Source organism: Danio rerio, chromosome 1 (genome assembly GCF_049306965.1).
Source record: "Danio rerio strain Tuebingen ecotype United States chromosome 1, GRCz12tu, whole genome shotgun sequence".
Lineage (NCBI taxonomy): Eukaryota > Metazoa > Chordata > Actinopteri > Cypriniformes > Danionidae > Danio > Danio rerio.
Window position 1 is genome coordinate 58,732,149 of NC_133176.1, and position 27,445 is coordinate 58,759,593.

At 34.0% G+C, this 27,445-nt stretch overlaps 3 protein-coding genes across 5 annotated transcripts; all 3 read right to left on the reverse strand.

Annotated features, from left to right (window-relative positions):
* Positions 1–2,102: 2,102 nt before the first annotated feature.
* Positions 2,103–3,225, reverse strand: nanos3 (nanos homolog 3). Its single transcript, NM_131878.1, is given in 1 exon segment — positions 2,103–3,225. A coding segment is annotated over 1 exon segment (480 nt). The 5' UTR covers positions 3,197–3,225; the 3' UTR covers positions 2,103–2,716.
* Positions 3,226–4,837: 1,612 nt separating this feature from the next.
* Positions 4,838–18,404, reverse strand: si:ch211-286b5.4. 2 transcript variants are annotated; one of them, XM_073907233.1, is made up of 14 exons: positions 18,356–18,404; positions 17,381–17,415; positions 16,245–16,318; positions 14,357–14,454; positions 13,889–13,957; positions 13,480–13,603; positions 12,173–12,251; positions 11,941–12,058; positions 11,075–11,225; positions 9,193–9,296; positions 8,962–9,123; positions 6,006–6,123; positions 5,781–5,928; positions 4,838–4,961 (listed from the first exon to the last, which is right to left on the reverse strand). In XM_073907233.1, exons 3-14 carry the CDS (start codon positions 16,303–16,305, stop codon positions 4,910–4,912), a joined length of 1,284 nt encoding a protein of 427 aa, XP_073763334.1. In that variant the 5' UTR covers positions 16,306–16,318; positions 17,381–17,415; positions 18,356–18,404; the 3' UTR covers positions 4,838–4,909. The 2 variants fall into 2 exon arrangements, with proteins under 2 accessions (XP_073763334.1, XP_068078047.1); XM_068221946.2 differs by lacking the exon at positions 17,381–17,415.
* Positions 18,405–18,753: 349 nt separating this feature from the next.
* si:ch211-286b5.5 lies at positions 18,754–25,703 on the reverse strand. 2 transcript variants are annotated; one of them, XR_223214.4, is made up of 3 exons: positions 25,554–25,678; positions 21,387–21,572; positions 18,754–19,385 (listed from the first exon to the last, which is right to left on the reverse strand). XR_223214.4 is itself a non-coding variant. In NM_001200040.1 (3 exons), exons 1-2 carry the CDS (start codon positions 25,644–25,646, stop codon positions 21,447–21,449), a joined length of 219 nt encoding a protein of 72 aa, NP_001186969.1. In that variant the 5' UTR covers positions 25,647–25,703; the 3' UTR covers positions 18,754–19,385; positions 21,437–21,446. The 2 variants fall into 2 exon arrangements, 1 of the variants encoding a protein (NP_001186969.1); NM_001200040.1 differs by having other exon boundaries at positions 21,437–21,572; positions 25,554–25,703.
* Positions 25,704–27,445: the final 1,742 nt, after the last annotated feature.

A 27,445-nucleotide genomic window follows, 5' to 3' on the forward strand; every position in this document is an offset into this window, starting at 1 on the left:
TCATTTAGGGAGGGATTATTAGTCATTTAGGGCGGAGCTATCAGTTATTTATGGCAGAGCTATTTGTAATTATTGGCAGAGCTGTCAGAAATTTAGGGAGGTGTTATTAATCCTGTTATCAGTAATTTAGGTGGTTATCACCTATTTAGGATGGAGCTATCAGTTGATGTCTTATTTCTGCCCTGAATGCATCCATTCATCAATCATCCTTCATACAGCTTGTAGACCATTAAGGTCCCATGATCAGTTTCTTTTATCAATCCCTCGGTCTCGCTGCAAATCAAAAGGTGATCAAGCTTTCTGTGTTGCGGCCCCAAGGCTATGGAACAGTCTCCCGTTGAACATTAGGATTTCTCCATCCTTGGATACTTTTAAATCCAACTTGAAGATGTATTTTTACTCTCTTGCCTTTGAGTGACTCATACATGTAATTTCTATACTGTGTTTTAGTATAACACATATTTCCTTTTCTTACATTTTTAATACAAGTTTTATTTTTTTATGCTCTTAAATATTTTATCTCATTGTAAAGCACTTTGAATCAACTGCGGTTGTATAAAATTGTGCTCTATAAATCAAGTTTGCCTTGACATTTTGTTAGCAACACCTTTCTTTCAACAATCTAATCAGCGCCTATAGAACAAAATCATGCACCTTCCTACATTTTGTTTCATTTCAGGACTTTTTCAAGTGGATGTACATCACGATAGCGAAAAAAATGACAATCTGAACTTGTTTTATGATGACTTTATAACCATTAAAGTGACAGTTCACCCAAAAATACAAATTCTCCTATCATTTACTCACCCTCCATTTGTTCTAAACAAGTGGAAGTTGTTTACTCTTCTGTTATACAAGAAAAATATGTATAAAGTTTTGATAATTGTTGAATAGCAGCAGCCATTAACTTCCATAATTTATTTTTTATATACTATAGATGTCAATGGCTGCTAGTCTGCAACATTCTTCACAATATCCTATTTGGTATCCATCAGAAGACAATTTAAAGGATTCTTTAGGTGAACAAATCATTCATTAGAATTGAACAAGGTGTTTTTTTTGTCTATTTTCATTGTTTATTGTGTTCAGTTTGGAGGATTTCCCCACCTCTGAAGCCTCTGGTGGTCTGGAAGACGCCTCAGAGCTGATGTCCCGTCTAATAAGAGACCTCTCCGCTCTAAAGTAAGTAAAGATAGTTCATCTAACAAGAAAATTTCTGTATTTACTCACACTCAGGTGGTTCCCAAGCTTTAGAAGTTTATTTATAACACAAAATATATTTTGAAGAATGTTAAAAACAACCTTTGACATCAATAGTAGGAAAAAACGATACTATTGAAATCAATAGTTTCTAACATTACCAGTTTCTAACATTTTTCTAAATACATTTTGTGTTCAACAGAAATATCTTCTAGTTTGGAACAACATAGTACGAGTAAATGACAAAATTTTCATTTTCCTTCTTTAAAAGTAGGACTTAAAATGGTAATTTATATTAAAACATGTACATTTGTTTTAAGTTAAGTCACTCTTCATCATAACTGATGTTTCTCTTCATCTTGCAGTCAGATAATGATGGATGCACAGAGGAGAATTGGATTTGTGCACAGAGGCAGAATACCACCAAGACCACCGCGCCGCAGCTATTACGGCCCGCCACACTCTGGCAAATAACCTTCAGTATCTTAACATGTTCTGCTAGCTACAGATTCGACTTTACAGAATAAAACTTAAACTAGATGTTTTTATAAACCAAATACTGGATAGTTTGAGTAATTTATCTGTAGTAAGTGTTAGCAATCTTGTTCATAGCTGATCAGTTATACTTTTGCTATTTGTTCATGGTTTTATTAAAGTAGTTTTTCCCCCATGTGAGGTTCAAGTAAAGTAAACATCATTACGCTGTCTATTAGAGTGTGTGCCCCCTAAACTGTAGGGTCATTACCTTAGCAACCAGTCTTGAGAGTTGTTTCAGCTAGCCGTAAATCCGTCCAAATTCCTGTTCAGGATAACACACTAATAAATGACCCTCTTGTTGTTGTTCATGTTTGATTCTGTAACTAAACACCAGATTCACCCATGAAATTCACACACACAATTTAAAGTCTAGAGAAAATGTTTATATTTTCCTCACATTTTTCACTCCATCACAAGTCAAAAATCACACACTGACATAAAATGATGAAAGTAGTACATGAATTTTAGCAAGCGACATGAAAATATGGCGATTATGTTTTTCAAACTGAATTTAAATGCAATGGAGAAAACTTTTTTTAAAGGTTACTTATACAAAACAAGCCGTTTTCAATAATAAAATCACTAAAATCTAAATATTAACATTGAATTTTTTGTTTAAATACAACACCATAAAATCTGACATTTAAAAGGAGGACTAAACACACATTGTATTTACCAAATAAGCATGAAAGGGTTTGTTTTTGAGTGCGGTTGCGCCTGTAGCGAGCCTGCTGGCTTGTGTACAAGTTTGTTACCAAGTGAAAACACAACACCAGTGCACACAAAATAAAACACAGCAAACACACACATATACACACACACAAAAAAAGTGCAAAATCAAACAGTGAACGCACACATGCATGCAAACTCGCAATCCGCCGCGTATCAACCAAACAAACAATTAAAGAGTTAAAACTTAAACATTAAAACCTGCGGTAAAAAGTGTTTCTTCAAATCTACCGGAGCATCAATGTCCGCTTCACCATGTTGATTTGGCGTACACCGAGCAGTAGTTCTTGTCCACCATCGGGCAGAATCTCTTGGTGTGCGCTTTGGCCCCGGTGGCCCCACACAGGGGACACTTGTACTGTCGGAGATACGGGCACATCACGTCTCCATCGCGGTTTTTTAAGTAGTGAGAGGTGTACACGGCCTCAGTCTCGCCGTTGTGTTTGCAGAAGCTGCAGAACTTTCTCTCTGCTGGGCTGCTCTTGGGTTTACCGCCCCCCGGGCTCGTGTTCTGCTCCGGTGAGTCGCGCGACCGAATCGGGCCGCTTGGAGACTCCAGCAGCGCGGCAGCCTGTTCGTCTGAATCCGCGTCAGATTGCATTTCTTGCCGCTTCATGCCTCTGATCATGTCCGCCAAACCCATGTAGTCCTTCCAAGGCTGAAAGTCCTGGTTTCTAGTCTCCATAGATCCATGAGCAGAAAGGATGAATTGGAGAAGAGAAAAAGCCATGTTGCTCTCCGAGCGCGCGATCAAAACAACTAGCACGCGCCGAGCACGCGTGCCTTTTAAAGGTCGCGTGCACGAGCCTGATTAATTAAAACGCGAAACTTGAAATGAGGGGAAATTGAGTGAGTTTCATTTTCAAAATGTCGTTTTAAACCCTGCTCTCAAGGTCACGAGAAATGCCAAGTCCAAATTCTAGTATTTAAGTAGTTAATTAGTTACTTGTAGTCTTTAAATTGAGTACATTTTGAGTAATTTGATTTAAAGTTGTAGCTGGTAACAGATTCTCTCAGGTTATACATGCAATTATCTGACGACTGATAATCTTTAGATTACTGTTCATCTAATTTGCTAATCACGTGTGTGTTGTGTTGTATTATAAGGACATGTAAACACAAAATGAAAGAAAAACATTATAGGTTCATTTGTTATAAACAGCATTAAAGGGATAGTTTGGCTAAAAATGAAACTTTACTCACTATTTAATCCCCCTCAAGTGTTTTGAACTCAAGTTTCTTTAGTTAAACACAAAATAAGATACTTTGAAGAATGCCAAAAACTGGTATTCAGGGCAGGCGCGTCCATAGAGGCAACCTAGTGCAGAATAGTGAGGGTGGCATCCGTGTCACATAGCGTCACTTTCGTTTTCGTTTAGTTTTGAGAATTAAACTATATCTTTATCCCTTTAAGATTGAGAATTGAACTATCCCTTTACGTTTTGAGAATTGAACTATTCATTCTAACAAATGATGGGTTGTTTTAGCCCAATGTTGGTTGTCATTTAAATTGTCGTTTAAATTTATTTAGGAAAGTTAATGTTTCTAATTATTATCATTATTAATATTTTCATCCGAAGTATTTATTCAGATTACATTTTTTGTTTTTTAAATCCTGGGTTGATTTGACCCAAACACTGCATCAAATATGGACAAACCCAACATTGGGCTACAGCAACACAGAATTTTAGAGTGTAATCTTATTATATAATCCAGATTACAATATTGTTAATGATAATAATCAGAAACTTTAATTTAAAACAGAAAATTTGAATAAAGGCATTTCAATAAAAATATTTCAGCCCTCCTGGAATATCAGTTTATCATTTCAGTTAAAAATATTTATCATAAGTCTTTATGTGAAAGGAATTATAAAGCAAAATACTGTATTAAACTGGATTATAATGGAATTAAACATTTTTAACAATAGATTAAAAAAAAAATCAGCATAAAAAAATTGAGAAAATACATACTGAACCTCTGAATCAATGCACAGATAAATAAATATCTTTAAAAAATTCTGGGTTGTTTTAACCCAACACTGGGTCAAATACAAAACCCCCAACAAGTGAGTTAAAATGTCATTTAAAACAATAAAAAAAATTTATAATAACTCACACAGCATTTGACTATTTGACCCAAAGCTAAATTAAATCAACCCGGTATTTTTGTGTACAGTAAACAGATTATTCAAATGAAATTACCATAAATTACTATTTCAGGTTTTCTGCTCGCTATGCATGTAATGGTTTGTAAAATGCTCTAGTAACTTCTTCAAGCCCTACAGCTTGCCAAAAAACATATGAATGCAGTTATTGTGTGCATTTGTGGGTGTTGATGATTAATAAGAGAAGGCGATACAAACACAATACAGTAATGCATGTCTTTATTTAATTGATTCAAAATGTGTCCCGTTGAAATGTATTTCCAGCTCTGCTTTACGCTAAAAGGGCCAGGTGTGGTGCTCCTCAGGTGACCCGAGCATCTGCTGAGACCTGACACACGAATAATCACACTTACTACAACTGTGCTTTACAATTAAAGAGACAGTTCACCCAAAAATGACAATTGTCATCCTCCACTTGCTTCAAACCTGTTTGAGTTTCTTTCTTCTGATCTGCCATTGACTTCCATAACATTTCTTGTTTCTACTATGGATGTTAATGGCAGCTATTTTCTAATATTCTTTAAAATATGTTGTTTAGTGTTCAACATAAGAAAAAATATCGAAGTAGATCTTTTATGCCCCTTTTTACAAATGTATAAGTCTCTAATGTGCCTACAGTGTTTATGTGAGGTTTCAGCTTAAACTATCCCAACACGTAATGTTTTATAACTCTCTGAAACTGACCTTTTTAGGCTTTGATTCTAATTGTGGCGACTGTCACTTTAAATTCAAAAGAGATTGTGCTCTTCTCAAAAAAGGGCGGAGCTACAAATGCCTGTGTGTCAGCATAGTGGCAGATTTAAAAACAAGACTAACATCTGATGCTAATGAGGGAGAGATGGTCACTAGTGGGCGGGGCTTTCCCCCTCTAATGACACGTACAAAGGCAGAATGTCAATCAAAGTGATTCTACAGACTGTTTTAATTAAGTCTGATTATAAGCAATAATATTAATGCAGTTTTACCATTAGAAGCTGGTTATATTCACACTGCTGCCACACAACTGTTTAAACCCCTTATAAAAGTGATTTTTGGTCCCCTTTGAAATTTTAGAAGCACTCCGGTGTGAGTAAATGAGGAGATAATGTTCATTTTTGGGCGAACTATCTCTTTAAATATGCATTATTAGACATAATAGATATCTGACCTATAATAGGGCAGTTTGAGAACAGAGTACAGCTCTGGAGTATTGGGGGTCATGACCAGGTTCTGACAGGACCCCGGCGTAACCTCTGACCCCTCAGATGATGGAGTGACACATGGAGACATGGAGAGCTGATCTGGAGCTGCTACACCTGCACACACTCACATGGTCATTATACTGTGGTACTGTGATGTCAATGCTTTGGTCATGAGGTGTGTGTGCGCATACGTTGGTCGCTGAGCGCTGTGCTCTCTCTCCGGTTCCACTGTGTGTTTTTCTTGACTGGAGAGAAATTGAGGAAGTCCGACTTCAAGCGCAAGGCTTTCTGCTGCTCAAACTCATTTTTCTGAAACAAACACACACACAGAATTACTGTGGGAACATTTATGATTATGAAGCATTAAAGTACTTAGTTGTAAAATGTAATTACGATTATTATTATTACTGATACTGTGATTTTACTATGGAAAACTGTGATGAGATATGTAAATATTTGAAATAAAATTATTTTAAAAATAATAATAATAATCAGAATAATTGATGATAAAATACATTCATGTAAATTGTATTTTAATTGAATTTTAATATTTATAATAATAATAATCAGAATAATTGATGATAAAATACATTCATGTGAATTGTATATCAAATGAATTTTAATATTTATAATAATAAAAATCTGAATAATTGATGATCAAATACATTCATATAAATTGTATAATAATTTAATTTTAATATTTATAATAATAATAATCAGAATAATTGATGATAAAATACATTCATATAAATTGTATATTAATTGAATTTTAATATTTATAATAATAATAATAATAATCAGAATAATTGATGATAAAATACATTCATATAAATTGTATAATAATTTAATTTAAATATTTATAATAATAATAATCAAAATAATTGATAATAAAATACATTCATATAAATTGTATAATTATTTAATTTTTATATTTATAATAATAATACTCAGAATAATTGATGATAAAATACATTCATATAAATTGTATAATAATTTAATTTTAATATTTATAATAATAATAATAATCAGAATAATTGATGATAAAATACATTCATATAAATTGTATAATAATTTAATTTTTATTTATAATAATAATAATCAGAATAATTGATGATAAAATACATTCATTTAAATTGTATATTAATTGAATTTTAATATTTATAATAATAATAATCAGAATAATTGATGATAAAATACATTCATGTAAATTGTATATTAATTGAATTTTAATATTTATAATAATAATAATCAGAATAATTGATGATAAAATACATTCATATAAATTGTATATTAATTGAATTTTAATATTTATAATAATAATAATAATAATCAGAATAATTGATGATAAAATACATTCATATAAATTGTATAATAATTGAATTTTAATATTTATAATAATAATAATCAGAATAATTGATGATAAAATACATTCATATAAATTGTATAATAATTGAATTTTAATATTTATAATAATAATAATAATCAGAATAATTGATGATAAAATACATTCATATAAATTGTATAATAATTTAATTTTAATATTTATAATAATAATAATCAGAATAATTGATGATAAAATACATTCATATAAATTGTATAATAATTTAATTTAAATATTTGAAGTAATTTTACTTTATTTATTAGATTGCTTTAAATGGAACTTAATAACTTTTAGTGATGTTATTTCCTAACAAATAGCAGTATAATCAGATAAAATGTTTTGGAGCTTGACATATAATATACACCAAAAATATACACCATATATCAATTATAAAAATGTCCATGACTTAATATTTTAGTTATTCTTATGTCGTTTCCAGGTCTAGAAATAACACTTGCATATTTTCCTTGTATATACAAACTCTTTAATATGTTTCAGGAGCACGCAACACTCATGTTAGTTCTATAAAAGTTAGTTGTTAAAGGGCACCTATGATGAAAATCATCTTTGTCGGCTGTTTGGACAGGACTGAGTGTAGGTATAGTGTCCACAGTCATAGAAACACAATAAGTCTCTTTAAAATTCCCTAAAATAGGATCCAAATTGCTAGCATTTTGAGGCCGACCGCAACGTGACGTATGAGTGCAGTTTCCCCGCCCACTGAATTAATTGACAGCCACGTATTACCACATGTCTTTGTAGTAATGCGTACGATCATATTAACAAAGATAGGAATGTGCGGGATTAACATATCTGTCCAGATCTCTGTGATCATCAGTCATCATCGAATGTGATCAAGAATGAGTTTAAAACGTCTTTAAATCAGTGCATGTTTGTAATGAATTAGTCTTCTCAGCTGCATGTCAGCACAATTACAAAAGACGCTTCAATCCCGGTTTGTTGACGTTAAAAAAGGTTTATTTTGTGCTTCAACATAATGCATATCCATACAGCAGTGCATATTAACCTGTATCCTGTCACATTGGCTGTGTAAAAATAGTGCAAGTCAAACGCGTGTGCTGTGTGTTAAGTTTATAATGACATCGTGTGTGACTCATCCACTCATTAACTCCACAACAAATACATCAAATAATCATTGGGAAAGTTCTTACTTTAGTATTTCTCACAAACATTATGTGAAATCTGCTTTCTTCATGTCTGTCACTGTGCTGTTTATCTGTTTATCATGCACAGGCCACAGAAACGGCTATATTGTGTTTAAAGCAGAAAATCACAATCTTTAAAAGGTGTAACAAATAATCTGAGGGGTGTTTTAAGCTGAAACTTTACAGACACATTCTGGAGACACAAAATACTTATCTTACAGCTTGAAAACAGTAAAATAGATGCCCTTTAAAGGGTCAAATCTTCATTTTTGGTTGCTTTAGGGTTTCTTTTTACATGAATATCACTGTCATTTAAAGTCATTTTTGTTCTCTTGTAAGTAAACTGGTGTCTCCTAGAGCAGTGTTTCCCAACTCTGTTCCTGAAGGCACACCAACAGTACATGTTTTGGATGTCTCCCCTATCTAAGCTATTAACTTCAAGTTTTGGAGTTTCTTCTAATGTTCTAGGGAGAGGTAAACAAAAGTGTACAGTTGGTGTGACTTCAGGAGCAGGTTTGGGAAACACAGCCCTAGGCTTCGAGAGTTAAACATTGCAGTTGCTTCATTAAAGATAGAAAAACATGCACATGCATAAATTACCTCACGGCCCAATCGGATGGCAGCCTCAGTGAAGGCCTGCCTCTCCCGCTGGAAGCTCCGCCTCTGCCTCTTAAACTCCTCCCAGTGGTCCTGAAGCCGCTCCCACTCCTCAATATAGTAGCAGTCCATCAGCACAGCAGGGAGGGGAGGATTTACACTCTCCTGAGAGAAAACACCTCAGTTACTGTGGTAAATAACATCACGCATTACAGTTTGTCTTGTATGTCTGACCTGTAGCAACTGCTGCTGCGCTCGGATCAGCTGTCGGCTCTGCTCCAGCTCTTCCTCCAGATGAACCAGCAGCTTCTCCTGGTCTGTTTCTGGAGCAATGGGACCTGAACGCAGTTAATGACAACATTATTAGCCATCCTGTGACTTTTAGTGATGTTTAATGGAGTGGCGCGGTGGCGCAGTGGGTAGCGCTGTGGCCTCACAGCAAGAAGGTTGCAGGGCCTCGGCTGGGCTAGTTGGCATTTCTGAGTGGAGTTTGCATGTTCTCCCCGTGTTGGTGCGAATTTCCTCCGGGTGCTCCGGTTTCCCCCATAGTCTAAAGCAGGGGTGGTCAACCCTGTTCCTGGAGATCTACCTTCCTGCAGATTTCAGTTGCTACCCATATCAAACACACCTGCCTGTAATTATCACGTGGTGTTCAGGTCCTAATTAATTGGTTCAGGTGTGTTTGATATGGATAGCAACTGAAATTTGCAGGAAGGTGGCTCTCCAGGAACAGGGTTGGCCACCCCTGGTCTAAACACCTGCGCTATTGGTGAACAATAAACTAAATTGGCCGTAGTGCATCTGTGTGAATGGTGTGTATGGGTGTTTTCCCAGGTGTTTCACAGCTGTAAGTGTATTTGCTGCACGAAACATATCCTGGATAAGTCGGCGGTTCATTCCACTGTGGCAACCCCAGATATATAAAGGGAATACGCCGATTGGAAATGAATGTTTAATAGAGAGATATAACGGAGAAATGTATTAAACATAATAGTTTTAATTACTAATTTCTAATTAATTAGTCTTTGACATGATGACAAAACTAAATAATTTACTAGATATTTTGCAAGATACTAAAATTCACTTTAGGCCAGTGTTTCTCAACCACATTCCTGGAGGTCTGCAAACTGCAAACAAGTGAAATTTGCCTCGTTCACATCTTTTGCATTTGGTGCGAACCCAGCCGTGTTGCCCAGACATAAGAGAAAACAGTGTGCATGCCGACATCATAAGGTTAAACTCAAATCAAATCACTTTTATTGTCACATCATCAGCAGCACGTGTGCTGTGATGAGTGAAAAGCTTAGAGGAAATGTGCGCATGTAGCTCGCAAAGTTTGTTGTCCAGTGACTGAACGTTAGCCAGCAGAATGGTGGGGCTCTCTTCCCTCTTTTCCGGCTGCAATTCCTTAGTCGCTTCAGTTGTGTGACCCAGACATAGAGCTCTGTTGCTGTGTTTGTAAACAGAGCGTCGTTAAAGAACTCAAAGTCTGGTCGATGTGCAAAGAGGGAGCCAATTTCCCGAAGTGTGTGTCTGTCGTAGGTAATAAGAGCGTGTACATCCAGCACGAAAAACGACAAAAATACAAATAAAACACACAAAACGCAACAAAGATTGCTGGAGCTCGCAATACAGCAGCCATGCTCAACGCCATCTTGATATTGATATCAAGGTTGTAGTGTAGCTAATATGCATGGAAAAATAGTGTGATTTTGAAAATACTTTTGTTTGGGTATTCAGGCCCTTAAAGTGTGATTTAAATCCTTAACTAGGTTAATTAGGGAAACTTGGCAAGTTAGGTTAATTAAGCAAGTCATTGGACAACTGTGATTGTTCTGTAGCCAATGCATTACCATTTCTTTAGGGGGCTAATAGTATTGACCACATTTTTAAAAATGTTTTAGTTATTCCAGCTAAACGAAAGAATAATTTCTCCAGAAAAAAAATATAAATGGGAAATACTGTGAAAAATGTCCTAGCTTTGTTAGCTGAAAAACATTTGAAAAATAATTGACATTTTAAATCAGGGCTTATAATTTAGACCAACTCTATTTTTATGAATTAAAGTCTCTAAAGCCTTATTTAAGCTGTCAGTTACAGAGTAAACAGGTTATACTCTGTGCCATGAGCTCCCGCAGTGTTTTCTGAACTTGCATCCACTCCTGGACCACACCTCCCGTCACATGATCACCCAGACTCTGCTCTGATTGGACCAGCACATTATCTTCAGTTTCCTCCACACCTGTGTTGCTGGAGTCCTGAATTGCCTAATTAAACAGATTGAAATAGATGATGCATCTACTTAATGTTTTTGCACACTCAAAAATACAACAGTGAAGCCTAGACTTTTTCAGGGGAACAATTTTTTTCATTGAAATATCCAAAAAACATTATAACAGTTATATATTTTGCTGATTTATGTACGTACATTATCCCAAATGTTTGTAAGATGTTTGTTCAAATGCAGAGAATGTGCAATGTGTGTGTGTGTCTGTGTGTTTGGTGTTAACGCTAATGATGTCACAAATTCTCAATTTCTGGTTTGGTTTTCTAGATTATGGAGACAACAGTGAGGCTTTAATATGTTTAATAAGTGTGTTCTATTAGACACCATTACAACAGAACCCTCAATAATTCTAAAAAGCTCTAATAAAAATCCTAATAAAAGCTGTGCTGCTTGTGCCCCATCAGCAAGTTGCTTCAGCGTTTCTCGTTTCACTTCACATCCTCCAGCCTTACTCCGCTTCATACTATGATAATAATACTTTACTCATCATCAACATGATTTCTAAAATCGTCCCGTAGGATAGTGAATACTACAACTACCATTATTCCACACTTATAAGCAAAATATACCTTTGTTTGTTGTGAATACAGGCCCTCTAGTGGCCAAAAGTACATACTGTGCCTTTACTCCATATTTAAATTCCGCATACAATGATTTCGTATTAAACACAGTGAAAGTGCAGTTGTCTTTCTCACCTGTGCCATGTTGTTTCTGAGCATGTGCAGTAGCGTCGTAAGGCCGTGTCTTAGTTTCATGGCTTCTCTGAGCTCAGCTTCTCTTCGGTCTAACAGCAGACGCAATGCCTCTTCTATCCTGCAGGGGGAGACAAATCGCACACACAAATGCTTCAAGTCAACATTAATGCACATTATCGGAAATTAAATGCTTTTGATAGACTTGAAAAGGACATCAGGTCACTGCATGTACCTCCCATCAGCCTTTGCCGTCTTGAATCCAGCCTCTCTTCGTCCTGTCCACTTCGGCAACACGTTTAATATCTCTATAGCTTTGGATAGGAAATATCACTGTAACTGTGCTGTATATGGATTTTTTTTTTTTTGCATTTATATGTAATGCCCATATTTACAAATTCAATATTTACCCCAAAATTTTTGTTGATGATGTCATATTGCACTAAGGGAAGTTTGTGTATATTGTAACCTTGCATACCAGTCAACCCTCTTCCTTTTTTTTATTATAAAGTTCTATCTCGCTATAATCCCATCAAGGTATTCATCCGTATTTCTCCCATAAATAAGGGGGGGGGGGTGTGATTCGGAACTGAAGTGCGCAGAGTTTGGCGGGGGGTGGGGGGTGGGGGGGGGGTTCGTTGTATTGGAATTGTCGCACAAACTGACGAGTGGGGACCCTTGTCTGTACTACCAAGATCGGACGACAATCCGTGGACTGTTCCAAAAAGCTGAGGAAGGGTGGGGGGGGGCGGTATTCTGAGAGTTTTACAGGAGACAAAACTAATCGGGAGAAGGGTCTGAAATACGGGAGACTCCTGGGAAAACGGGAGTGTTGGCAGGAATGTTTTTCTCTAAAGGGTGGCAATAAACATTAAAGATCCAATCCTCCCTATACGCAACCCATATCGCCGAACCACTAGGGGCCGCCCCTCACTCTTAAATGCGAGTCTGTTCTGTTTTTTCATTTTACGTAGGCATGAAAAAACTTTGAAATAAAAATAAAAATGGTGGGATTCCCTTTCATAACAGGTGCCTTCGCCCCTCCTATATGCATCCCTTAAAACCTCAATGTAGCGGTGCGTGACTGTCAGTTGACACACTCCAGTGATAGACACTGTGTCCCAAACAGATTCTGTACACGTGATATTAAGCAGAGCAAAAGATTGGGTTTTGGGTGCGTGTTTGAACAGACATATACACATAATTCATAATTATAACAACATTTAAAGATGTCGATCTTGGTGTTTTTTTTTTTTTCAAAACACAACTAATAAACAAAAAATCCCAATAAATGATTGACTCATTCGTTGCTCTTTAATCAGTATGTGCAAGTTATTTAGTAAAGAAAAGATTAATGAGATTTGATAACGATTCTATCTTTATAATAGCTGTTAATGTTAACTAAAATTCCCTTATTTGCACATCCCAAAGTTGACAGGTATGTAACCTAGGAATAATAATAGTTTTATGGTTCCGTTTGTGAAATTATTTCCACTTAACATCTGAAAACACAAACATAGAAAGGCCAGCGGTGAATCTCACAGACGCCGCGGTGTTTTTGTCTGTCGGTGAGCTGCGGGAGTTTCTCTTTCATGCGGTTGGTTTGCTGCTCTCTGCGCTTCAGCTCCGCCCCCTGCTGGTTACAGCGAGACTGCAGACGTGCACACTGTACACACACACACACACACACAACAGCAGAGTAAGCATCACTCGAAAAATGGCTTTTTCTGCTAGTTTAAACTATTTATTTTAACTATTTTAAACGAGTTGAAATAACAATTCTTAACATAATTCACACAACTGTTTATCTTCAATCCACTTACACTTGTAAAAAACATTAAATTAATTTGTGTTTGGGACAACATTAAGTAATTTTGTAAAACACAACATTTTTTTTTTTACAGTGCAGGAACTGTATTTAATCGTGATGATGATGATAATGAGGATGCACCTTTTTTCTTTCAGAGGTCAGAGCATCTTGTAGTCTGGCGATGTGAAGATCCTTTTCCGTAAGCTGCTCCTGTGACAGACAGTAAGGCTAAATAACATAATAAACTTCATATATCATACAATTATTATACCTAAACACACAACTGCATGAATATGTTTGAGAAAATGTTTTTATATTTAGACATAACACATAAAAATTATATATTTTTTATATCTGTGCTAGAAAAAGTTTTGTATAGACTAGTTTTGTCGTACATTCGTATATAAAACATTTAACATTTGATCTATTTTTAGATTCAGATGAACTCCTTGACATGCACTATTCTGTCTTCATGGATTTGCCAAAATGTTAATTAAGAATAGAATAAAATATCCACATTATTTATCCAGATATGTTAATGGAAGGTTCAGTGAGATTATCCTGAAGCTACTGTGTATATTTAGTGTGTTGTCGGAGTGTTTAATGAACCTGTAAACTCTTGGTCAGGTCTGTCTGATCTTCTCTGAAGAGTCGGCGGGAGAAACTGCGAGTGTTTTCTTGAGGCTCAATCAGAGAGTTCAATATCTCTGACACACAAAAACACACTGTCAGTCTGTGCTTTCATAGGGTTTGTAACAGTTTAATCTGTATTTAAGAAATAATGTACGTTTGTTTCCGCAAAATAAGACCTGACTAACTTTTAAGCAGTCGCGAAGCAGATTCCCAACAAACACACAACGTTGCCTCAACGTAGCGACCTTTCTACAACGTTGTACCAACCTTGGAAAAAGGTTGAGGATTCTACGTTGTTGCTAAACGTTGTCACAACGATGTCATAAGGTTGCCATTTAAACATCACGAGGGCCGCATACTTTAGGTTGTGCTTAGGTGGCGTGGACAACCACTGTACAACATTTACTGGTCACAGCTGAATCAGTTTAAATTTCAACAAGCCGTCGTCTCATTCATCAACGACCGAGGAGACGTGAGTATTGCTTTATTTCTTCTTGCTAAATAAGATAGGCTACGTAAATCGTGAATATTCAAACAAACCTACGATTTCGACAACAATCTGTTCCAACATTACACACACACAAAAGCCGTAATGAAGTTGTTACGAGCGAGTAACATTTCGGCATTCCGTTCACTGGAGATTTCATATGTAATGAAATTACAATAAATGTCTGAAATTTCAATAACTTGCTAGTCATATTCGTTTCCATCTGTCCTCTCTTGTTCACTGCCTATTTTGACTTGTGTCTGCTGTGGATCTCTGAAGCTGGATTATCTGTTGAATTTGTTTCTTCCTCTGACTGCTTTCTCCATACCAACAACTATGCCTGGTCTTCAGCTGCGCTCCCTGGTCTGCTGTATTCTCCAGTCCAGAGCTTCACTGCCCAGTGTCTGAATTTTAATTTATATATTTATATATATATATATATATATATATATATATTTTTTTTTTATGATTTCTTGTTTACTTTTCTTGTTTGTTTACCCTTTAATTTAATTATATATATATATATATATATATATATATATATATATATATATATATATATATATATATATATATATATATATATAATCTAAACTTTATACTGTTTGTTTATAATTAGATTTGTACTGTATGTATTAAATGTTGTGAAATATATAATAAAAAGTTTGATTATATTCATTTGTGTGTTATTTTTACACTTTAAAGTTTACACATGCAGTTGTTAAATTAAATAGGAAAAATAATTGAACAATATTTCATATTAAGCAATACTGGAAAAGAATTGCTGCTTATCCTGTATTCTAGGCAGTATTGATAAACTGCCACAAAAAAATATTAATACAAGTAGTAAGAACGCCGCCTCGCGGTTGCTGAATGTCGCACGACAACGTTGCTACAGCCTTCTCACGTCTTACATTTCTACGTTGTGACAATGTAGCGAGCACGTAAGCGGCAACGTTGCCTTTGAAAAAATACAACGTTGTGCAGACATCGCTACAACGTAAATGTGTTTGTTGGGTTGGCTTTAATCCGTGAAAACAACAGGCGCCATATTATACAATTATTACACGAATTAGTAGCACAAAAACTAACTTATTAGACACAAAACACTGAATTGAGCTGTAATAGTTTATTAGCTCTTTCATTAAACGTAAAGTTTTTGAAGAAAGAACTATACTAGCCTATTATTATTATTCAGTCACAAGATGGCGCCAAACACATGAAAGAACACGTAGGCTGTATTTCAACATTATTTGTAGTATTCTTTAGTTTAATTTTGTCATATGTGTGAACATACGCTAAAATGTCACAATTTACAATAACTAGGAATAAAGTATTCCTTAGAGCCGCTTAATAAATCTGAATGTGATTGTGTACCTGTGGAGTCTTGAGCTCTCATGTGAGATTCTGGTGATTTTGCGATCTGTTTGTGCGTCATAGTCCTGCAGTCACTGGAACAACAGCATCACATCATGAATGAAGCACTAATATCTTATGCAATTTATAATCTATTATAATATCTAATGAATATCTTCATTATTTGAAGGAAAAACTTTTGTAGGAATTATTAAAGTCTCAAAACCACAAATGCTATTGACAAAAATAACCAGACAGTGTTTTGGGAGAAACAATACAAACTTATTTAACTTTCAATGTTTCTTTTAATTGAGATATATCTACCATTTCAAAGCTGAATTAATAAGCTTTGCATCGTTAAATGATTTGTTACATAAAAAACAAATCAAAATATGTTACTCAAATTATTTTTTTAATGAGCTGAAACAATTCTTAAGATGTTTTGGGACAATTTAATTATTAAACACTTCATTATTAACTTAATCGATTTGTGTTGGGGCAAAATAAATGAATTGTGTAACACTTTTTTTTACAGTGAAGGATTGAATCTGAAAATTTGCATTAAGAGTGTTAAAAATCTAATTATTCAATTCAATAAACTTCGAAAAAATATGAAATACTAAGAAAATAAAATCCAAATTAAGTTCTCAGCAATGTATATAATCAAAAAACAATATAGTTTTGATACGTTCATGGTAGGAAATTTACTAAACATGTTTCATGAAACATGATGGCTGTCAATCACTGATGAGATGTTTGAAGGAAACCTGTTTGATCATCATGTGACTCATTCAAGCAGAAATTACTTCAGTTTTGGCTCCTACAATGTCTTTATTTTTGGCTTTTCCTCCAAATATACCCATACAATATGATTAAAAAAGATTTTGTGGTCCAGATTAATATTATGGTCTTTTTTTGTTGCTATTGAGAGTCAAACAGTTCATGATATTCTACATCTTATAAACTCTTTGTGCATTTCTAATTGTTCTAAAAAAAAACAAAAAGCAGAAAAAAACAAGAATTAATGCAAATGCCAAAAGTTTTGATAAAAAAAAAAACTATCACAAAATCAGAAATTTTAGACTGCATTTATCATAAAAGGGTATCTGCACATTCCTGGAGAATGTATAGTGTAAATGTTATAATATACAGCTTACCAGAGCAAAAAAACTGCAGTCGTGCCTCTTAAATTCTTCCAAAAAAAAAAAAAAAAAAAAGTGTTACAGAGAAAATGAACTGAGATCTGAAGTAACTTCTGCTAGATTGAGTCACATGATGATCAAACAGGTGTCCTTCAATCATCTCATTAGTGATTGACAGCTTGAGTCTAACTAACATCAGCTCTGAGCCAATTACATATCAGAAACAAATGACAACTCACTTTAAATACATTTAAATAAATGCATTGGTGGTCACTTTATTGAACTTTTTCAAATTGAGCCAAAACGCAAATGTTGAGATTTTTTTGGGACAACTTAATTGTTTTATGTTCAATCCATTTAATCGTTAATTGTTAACTCAATCGATTTGTGTTGGGACAACATGAATGAATTGTGTGAAATCCTATTTTTTTTTTTTTTAACCGTGAAGGATTGAACAATATTTGGTTGAAATATAACTATTTGAAAATCAATTTCATAAACTTACCAAAAATAAATATAAAATACTAAGAAAATCAAGGTCAAATTAAGTTATCAGTTATGCATATTATCAACAAACAATATAGTTTTATATGTTCATGGCAGGAAATTTACTAAATGTCTTCATGAAACAAGTTTTGGCACCTATAATGTTTTTCTTTTTGGCTTTTCCTCTAAATACACCCATACAGTATAAGATTAAAAAAATATTTTGAGATCTAGATTTTATTATAATTTATTTTGCTTTGGAGAGTCCAATGGTTCATGAAATTAGACATTTTAGAAGATATTTGTGTATTTCTAATGCAAAAAAAAAAAAAAAAAAAAAAAAAAAAAGTAAGAATTGATGCAAATGCCAAACGTTTTGACAAAAAGCCGTCACAAAATCAGACATTTTAGACTGCTGATGTCAAAAAAAAAAAATAATAATAATAAACATCCTTGCAAAATTCTGGAGGACATATGGTGTAAATGTTATAATATACATCTTACCAGATCAAAAGCACTGCAGTTGTGCCTCTTAATTCTTCAAAAAAGTGTTACAGAGGAAAAATGAAATGAGATCTGAAGTAACTTCTGCTAGATTAGGTGACACGATGATCAAACAGGTTTCCTTCAATCATCTCATTGGTGATTAACAGCTTGAGTCTAATTAACATCAGCTCTGAGCCAATTACATGTCAGAAACAAACTATAACTTACTTAAAATACATATAGATGAATAGTGAAGCATGTGTGGTCACTTCATTTACATTATATGTACATTTTAAGTCATAAACATTAAAAATAACCAACAACTAATGAGTATTTCAATGTATATAATATAAAAAGGTATAAATATATATAAAGTTTAATATAACAAGGGTTAAAATCCACACACAGACACAAGATAATGATTAATAACATTTTATTTTAATAGTCAGTGTAGTAAAAAGACATTGAAAAGAGATATATTTTTAAATGTAACATCCATTCAGGTTTTCCCAAAAATAAAAAAACCTAGCACATTTTGTCAGTCTCCCTCATTAAACACCTGATTCAGCTCATCAGATGATCATTAATGAGAAACAGCATCCAAAACGAGCTCTGACCTCAACACAAAACATGACCTTCACACCAAACATGGCCATAAATTAGTAAAAGTATATTTTAGACAGGACGAATGGTAACTCTACGCTTCTAAATTCTTCCATATAAACCAGGAAAACTTCATACAATCTTCAATTAGTTTCTGCTTTATAAAAGACTCATAAAATAGTGTTTGATCCTTGAACATGAGTAACACGGTGTGTGTGTGTGTGTGTGTTTGTTATGGGTTTTCAGAAATTTTAACAGTAACAGATCGTACCGAGTGAACAGTGTAAATTCAGCATATAGACAACGTATTATTACTCATAATACAACTAAACAGCAATAAGAAATGAAATTAGTGTGTGTGTGTGAGAGAAAATGCTATGCTCTCTAGTGTGTAGTGCTCCAGAGGCTTTAATGTAGAGTAAAGATGAAGACAGCTTCACCAGCTCTGAAAGAACACAGAAAACACAGATATTAATATATTAAATCATAAATCAAAATAAATGAGCAATAATTTTAGTTATTAATCAATTAATAAAGCGGATTAACAGAGCAAAATGTGGGTTTCTGAAGTAAAATCTGGGTAAAAAATTACTTGTGTTTGAAAATTATTATTATTTAAACAAAAAATAATAACTTTCAAACCTTAAAAAAACTAAAAGGAGAAGCCTGTGAGGATAATCAATGTCATTTTGTTCTGTTAAACTCTTAATTGCACATTACTCAGTAATCATTATTATGAAAAAACTACCTTACCCATGATGCTCTACAGAACATTCCCCCAAATCAGAAGGCCTCAGTTAACAAAGCACCATAAATGATATAATCAAGTCTCCACACTCAATCAAAATAATTAAATATTTGTACATAAACACAAATGTATTTGCAATAAATGTCTAAAAATCTATTTTATACCTTCAAAAATTTACAGTTTTGTTTTTCTCCCCATGTATAATGAATAAATATACAAATATATGAGCAAACATTTTAATTATTAATTACTTAACAAGCAATATTTACAGAGCACAAGCTGTGTTTTAGAAGTAAAACTCCACTCATTAAAATTAAAATTGACTTAATTTGTATTATTAAATAATAATATATTACCTTTAAAGACAAACAAACTGTGAGCTATGAGGATAATCAAAGGCATATTGATCTGTTGAAGCCATAAATTCGGTTTATTTTTAGAAAATAAATGTCTGGTGAAAACTACATTACCCATGATGCTCTACAGAAAATTCCACCAATCAGAAAGCCACAGTTAGCAAAGTGCCAAGAAATGACATAAATCAGTGTTTATAATCAAAGTAATTAAATATTTAAACGTAAGTACATCTATATTTGCAATATTAAAAGTAAAAAATATATTTTATACCTTCAAATAATGAACAGTTTTGTTTTTCTCCCCAGGTCTAATTAATAAATATAGAAAAATACACATGAAGAACTCCTGGGAGAGATCATTTTAATTAATAATCCATTAAAATAAACCTCAAAATAAATGTCTTCATAACAATTTGAATATTATTTCAATAATAATTATAAAATATTATAATAAATATTATAAATAACATTTATAATATTATAATAAATATTATAAATAACATTTATAATATTATTAATAATAATAATTTTATATTATTATATCTATATTATTATATATTATATTTATATTATTATTTATATATATTGTGTGTGTGTATGGATGATTCCCAGTGATGAGTTCCAGCTAGAAGGGCATCAGCTGCATAAAACATATGCTGGATAAGTTGGTGGTTCATTCTGCCGTGGCAACCCCAGATTAATAAAGGGATTAAAGTGTAAAGAAAATGAATGAATGATATAATAATATGAAATTATTATTATTAATAATAAATATTATTCAAATTGTTAAGAAGACAGTTTATGTTTCTTTAAAAATATTAGTATATATTATTATAAGTTTTTACTTCTGGAACCCAACTATTGCGCTGTGAATTTTGCTTGTTATTAATGGATTATTAATTAAAATGATCTCTCCCAGGAGTTCTTCATGTGTATTTTTCTTTATTTATTAATTAGACATGGGGAGAAAAACAAAACTGTTAATAATTTGAAGGTATAAAATATATAATTTTTAACATTTATTGCAAATATATATGTACTTATGTTGAAATAATTGATTATTTTGATTATGAACACTGATTTATGTAATTAATGGCACTTTGCTAACTGCGGCTTTCTGATTGGTGGAATTTTCTGTAGAGCATCATGGGTAATGTAGTTACCAGAAAATTATTTTCTAGAATAAACTGAATTTATGGGTTCAACAGAACAATATGCCTCTGATTATCCTCATAGCTCACAGTTAGCTTGTCTTTAAAGATAATATATTTAATATAATTAGATAATACACATTAGGAAGCACTTAAAGTTGAGTAAATGGTCAATTTTTGGGTGAACTAACCCTTAAACAAAAATGTATCAAGCACAGAAGGGTGTTTTTTTTTTTATAACCTTGGCCGGCTCAGAGGAGGCCACAGGACTTGGGCGGCCGGAAGGGGTTATCCTTGGGAGAGATGGTCGCCAGCAGAGGGTCTTTAATGGCATTTTGCACACAGAAGTTAATCAGGTCTTTGGCAGCCTGAGACACCTGCAGAGATTGAAATCAGAGCGATATGTTAAACAACAGGGATTGAGTACACAAACCTGTTTAACGTTTATAAAGCAGACACAACCACACCTGTTAAACACACACAGAAAGACGGTCATGATGATCCGAGAGTATGCAGGTAATGTAATATATTTGTGATCTTTTTTTTTGATTTGTGATGTAATTTAAATGTATACATTGCATACATTTATACATGATTCAATAATCTTTGCATTGAGGATGTATAGATTATTATATAGGAGAATATTTGACCCAATATATTACTGTGTACATATTACAATATATTGCAATATATTATATGACTGTGAACTTCTGAAATCAGGAAAAAATCTCAATAATTATTGACAAAATCTCCTTTAAAGTTGACCAAATTAATGCACAATGCACATCACTGATCAAGAATGAATGTTATATCATTATAGTAGGAAATTACAAAAATGTCTTCATGGAGCATTTTAATTTACTTTAATAGTTACATAATTTATATGGCAAAACTATGTTTTTTTCATAGACTGGCTAATGCTGGGGGCTTTTTTGAGTCTATAAGGTCTCCTTTAGGGCTAAAATACTCCCAATATACACTAAATAAATGTTTAGGAGTTTATGAATCTCTTAAATAAATCTAATAAATTACTTATTAATTTCAGCAGATGACTTGAATAGCTCAATTTGGAATAAAATCATAACTTAGATTGTAATAATCTTGTAGAGGAGTAAATCAAACAAATTACAAGATTAAATAAATAACATAAAATTGAAATAATAGTCGAATATTCAGGTACAGTAATACGATTTGTAAACTTTTTCCTCCAATAATGATAGATCACGATATAAGTGGTGTATCACAAGAAAACCATCCACAATATGTCATGATATTTGTAAACGAAAAGTGAAAATTAAAATTAAATTAAAAAGTTAGATGCATTTCTTATATTAACAGCGCGCATATACTTCTTAGAATTGCAACCCTGATATGTGTTTGATTTGCCATTATGAGAAGGGCCACCTTATGCATATCACTATTTTGCCCTGCCCCTACTATTGAATACTTTAATGAACCTAAAAGAGCACACGTCACTCCGCTGCTCATCCGTTTGCACTGGCTGCCAGTTGCTGCTCGCATCAAATTCAAAGCTCTGATGTTTGCCTACAAAGCGACCTCTGGCTTTGCTCCTTCTTATCTGCTCTCACTTCTGCAGATGTATGTGCCCTCTAGAAACTTGCGTTCAGTAAATGAACGTCGCCTCGTGGTTCCATCCCAAAGAGGGACGAAATCACTTTCCCGAACTCTCTCATTCAATCTGCCCAGTTGGTGGAATGAACTCCCTAACTGCATCAGAACGGCAGAGTCACTCGCTGTCTTCAAAAAACGACTAAAAACTCAATTTAGTCTCCACTTCACTTCCTAATCTGCAATCGGCCTCTGGTTCTACCACTAACTGTACTCAAAAAAAAATATTTTTTTTTAAATATAATTGGATAAAAGCATCTGCTAAATGACAATGTAAATGTAAATGAATTATCTAATGTATTGTAAAATGTAAACACTTAACATTCTTCTTTGCTTATCAACTATACTAATCCTCACGTTGCAGATGCTGCGATGTGACTATTGCAAATGCATACGTTGCGATATGAATGCTGAAACCATTTATTGCGCAGCCCTAGTCTATAGGATAAAATACAATTCTTTTAAAAAGAAGTAACTTTTTTTTCAAGCTCTAAATCAGTAGAAAACACACAGAAACACACCACAACTTTATAGCTTTGATCTGATCTACATTTTTAAGATCTTGACAAATTCAGAAGTACTTTAACCACAAGCGAAAGTATTGTATGCATTGTATTGTAACTATTAAATTGTTTTTAATACAAAATCAAACAAAATACATCAGTGCAAAACCTATGACTGGTGGAAAAACATATTCTGTAATTGTGTACATTTTGCCATGGCCTCTTTTGACTTTAATACATTTATTCTTCAGGTTTTTTCAAACCTTTTAACAAAAACTCTCTCCTTTCCCATGGCTGTTGCAATTTCTAGCCAAGAATTATTGATTATCTGGTTATCTCTCTGATCACGAGTCATAAGATGTCTGTTCAGTCCTACTGTTTCAGATAAAATCTCTTGAAATTGTTTCATATTCAACTCAAATCAGTTGCGGAGTCTCAAAAAATGCCCGACGCACCGCCAGCCGAAATCATGCCGCGCGCACCCAAAGTGAACCTCCGCAAACTCCGCAATGACGTCACATTCGCTGCGCGCACTCAAGCGAACAAGTCGAGTATAAACAAGGCTTTATGCAGAGAAAGTGAGAGAGAGCTCAAAGCTGGTATCGACATAACCAAAAGCAAGATCATATCGTTATAAATATTCCATAACAATACGTATCGAATATTCATACATTTACATGTTGTTTATTGAGATTGTGTGATCTGTATAGGCTGTCTGATCTTTACAGAAAATACAGAAATTACAGAATTTTTATTTATTTATAGTTTATATATAAAATGAGTGCTAGCTTGTTTAGTTGTGATCATTATGCAAGGATCATATTTCACATTTGGTTTATTCTTCAATAGCCCATAGATTCGTTAATAATGTAGGCTATTTTATAAACGGATTGTTCATAAGGACTAAGCTATTATTATACAATTGATACATTAAGACATTGAAGTTTGATGAGAAGAACATGAGATCTTTGCGTGTGCACAATAAGCGCATAATAAAACGTAATAAAAGTTTTATGGTTGTTACTTGTTTGGTTCCAACTTCCACAGTTATTTCAGCCTGTAGCATTGTTGTGTTTTTTGCGTTATGTTAATAAAAGTTTTTTTTTGTAGTTTCCTTGTCTTCCATTTAAACAATTGACGACGAATTGGCAATTCCCGCAAAACCGAAAGTGAAAATATAATACGCACGCATTTATAAGCTATTCAAAAGCAGAAAAAAAGAGGAAACCCTCACCCCACGGTGATACCGGTATTACCGGTGTTGTCACATGTCGATTAACCGGTGGGGATATATCGTCACAACCCTACAGTGGTTTCAAACCTATGAGTTTCTTCCTTCTGTTAAAACAGAAAATAAGATATTTTGAAGAAAGCTAAAAACCTGTAACCATTGACTTCCATGGTAGGAAAAACAAATACTATGCAAGTCAAAGGTTACAGGTTTCCAACTTTCCTCAAAGTATCTTATAAAGTGTTCAATAGAAGTTTAAAACAAGGGTGAATAAACTGTAGAACTTACATGTTGGGGTGAACTATCACTTTAAAATAAATGTACTGTTATTAATGATCTTGTAAAGTATGACGGTCTCCGTCAGCATTACTTTCAGACTATTCACTATTGTATTTTCATTTACGGTCAAAACAATAAGCTCTTACATAATATCCCATTGCTTCTTTGTTAAACGCACAGTAAACAAACGCACCTCAATTTCTGTCAGGCAACACTGACACAATTAATGTATAGGAAAGCTAGTTGAATAAAAACATAGGCTAATACTACCCACTTTTCACTTAAAACAATGCAATGTTCTTTACTGTTACACTATTTTTAACCAAAACACCACTCAAATGTACTCATCTTTAAGTCGTTTAAAGTCACACGTCGACTCCACCAGAGAACCATCAAAGTCTCGTTTTTTGTGCTGCTGTATTTGAATTTATTTGCATTATTAATGAGCTCGGGGGAAACAACAAACTGAACTTTACTCCTTAAAACCATTTCCGACTGTATCAAGCTTGTATAAGCCACTTTAAATGTATCTACGAGTAGCCATAGCGTTAGAAAACTAATGTAATCGAGATGTACACAAGTGAATCGAGTTTAAAAGAGTTGGTTTGTCGGTTAGCGTTAGCACTAGCGGTAACTAACACCTTTTACTCTTCTGCCTGTGTTTCGCTTAAACCCGAAAACTCTATCACATACTTTATTGACATTGACACACTTACTTTCATTCGATCCATGTCGGCCTCATGTCTGAGCTGTTTGACGGCTTTCTGCGCCGCGGCCACACTGCTGCTGCTAGCATTATTGTTGGACATGATGATCACTGACTGACCGACCGACCGAAAACAGAGTTTGCGGAAGTTTGAACCACACACGCACGCGCGCGCGCGCGCACACACACACACACACACACACACACACACACACACACACACACACACACACACACACACTACTGTAGTCTACACATATTCTGTTACTCTATACCCTTAAACCCAACTCTCACAGGAAACAATCTGAATTTTGACATTTTTAACATGCTTAATTTAGTTTGATTTCTTCAAGGGGACAAAAAAATGTCCCCATAAGGTCAAAATGTACTTTTGGTATTTGTGAGGACATTTGGCCACAAAGTGTAAAAGTATGGAGTCAATCTAGGCTAGGGGCATATATATACTTGCAAAATAAAGGAATGTTTTGCAAACAAAAAATATTGAATAAAAATAAAAAAATAAATAAAAAATGCAATTCTCCTAAAATCACAAAGCAAAAAGTACTTTTTTGAGAAAAAAATAAATAAATAAAGAACTGCACTGGAAAAACTTTTTTTTTTGCAAAATTATTTACAAAACATTTTTTTATAGCATTGCCTTTACTAAACCCATCCTGTCCATTGCAATGCTCATTTTGATGGGCTTTTCAGTTAACCGTGAGTTTGCGATGGTGTTTTCACTTTGCACTTCACCCAGTGATAAGCAGTTATTTGGCAAAATTAACGTTAACGGGAGCGGCGTTCATCTGACAGGTCCATTTGTGTGGTGTACGGTTAAACTTAATTAGGCTGGCTTGTGTAGCAAGCCAGACTATTGTTATCCTATTTTTCTTCTGAGACTAAAAATTAAACTCTATCTCCTCCTAGAGCTTTCAAGCTATGACCACCAAACTCACACCAGACCTCCAAACTGGTCTGACTCGGGTTGCTATATCTTTTCCGACTGATCCGACTTTTGGTTTTCCGAAAAACGTCCCGGGACCGTCTGAAAAATCCCATTGACTTAACATTGGACCAAACTTTGTGACCTCATAAGTCTGCATCAGACTGTCCTACAGGCTTCTAACTGGGCTCATTTAACTCAGACTATCTAACTGCCAATAACTGATGAGCTTTAACTTTCTGGCCACACCCTAGCAACCACTTTTGGGACCCTAGAAACTGTCCCATAGACTTCCACTGCAAAAGACTCTCATTGACTTTACATTGGGTCAAACTTTGTGAGCTCATAACTCTACATCAGACTGTCGCACAGACTTCTAACTGGGCTCATTTAACTCAGACTACCAAACTACCAATAACTGATGAGCTTTTAACTTTTTAGCCACACCCCTAACAACCAGATATGGTACCCTAGCAACGGTCCCATAGACCTCCATTATAGAGGTTCAGATTGATATTGTCATGCTGCAGTGTGATAGAGACATGTGTGTTGCTTTTAACTGTTCATACTGGCAAGAAGCTTTGATACATCATCAGTCAACAAAACAGACTAACCTAGCAACAATATAACAGCAGCTATATCTCAGTATCAGAAAATCGTAGAGAAGCGGGGGTTGGCTTGTTTGACTTATGCCAGCACACCATCCATCCATCCATCCATCCATCCATCCCTCTATCATCTATCTATCTATCTATCTATCTATCTATCTATCTATCTATCTATCTATCTATCTATCTATCTATCTATCTATCTATCTATCTATCTATCTATCTATCTATCTATCTATCTATCTATCTATCTAACTATCTATCTATCTTTTCATACTTTTTAAAACTGTTTAAAATAAATAAACTATTACCGTCAGGCTTTCACAAGCCAGCCTCAAAGTTTGTTCTCAA

What these genes read in the sequence shown, in the direction of transcription:
- si:ch211-286b5.5 (NM_001200040.1), bottom strand. Translation starts at nt 25,646, where the DNA reads ATGTCCAACAATAATGCTAGCAGCAGCAGTGTGGCCGCGGCGCAGAAA. An exon ending in CCGACATGGATCGAATGAAA is followed by an intron (nt 21,573 to 25,553) that starts GTAAGTGTGTCA and finishes CAATCTCTGCAG; the next exon opens with GTGTCTCAGGCTGCCAAAGA.
- si:ch211-286b5.4 (XM_068221946.2), bottom strand. Translation starts at nt 16,305, where the DNA reads ATGACGCACAAACAGATCGCAAAATCACCAGAATCTCACATGAGAGCT. An exon ending in ACCTGACCAAGAGTTTACAG is followed by an intron (nt 13,958 to 14,356) that starts GTTCATTAAACA and finishes TGTCTGTCACAG; the next exon opens with GAGCAGCTTACGGAAAAGGA. An exon ending in GCGGGAGCTCATGGCACAGA is followed by an intron (nt 9,297 to 11,074) that starts GTATAACCTGTT and finishes AACTGCGTTCAG; the next exon opens with GTCCCATTGCTCCAGAAACA.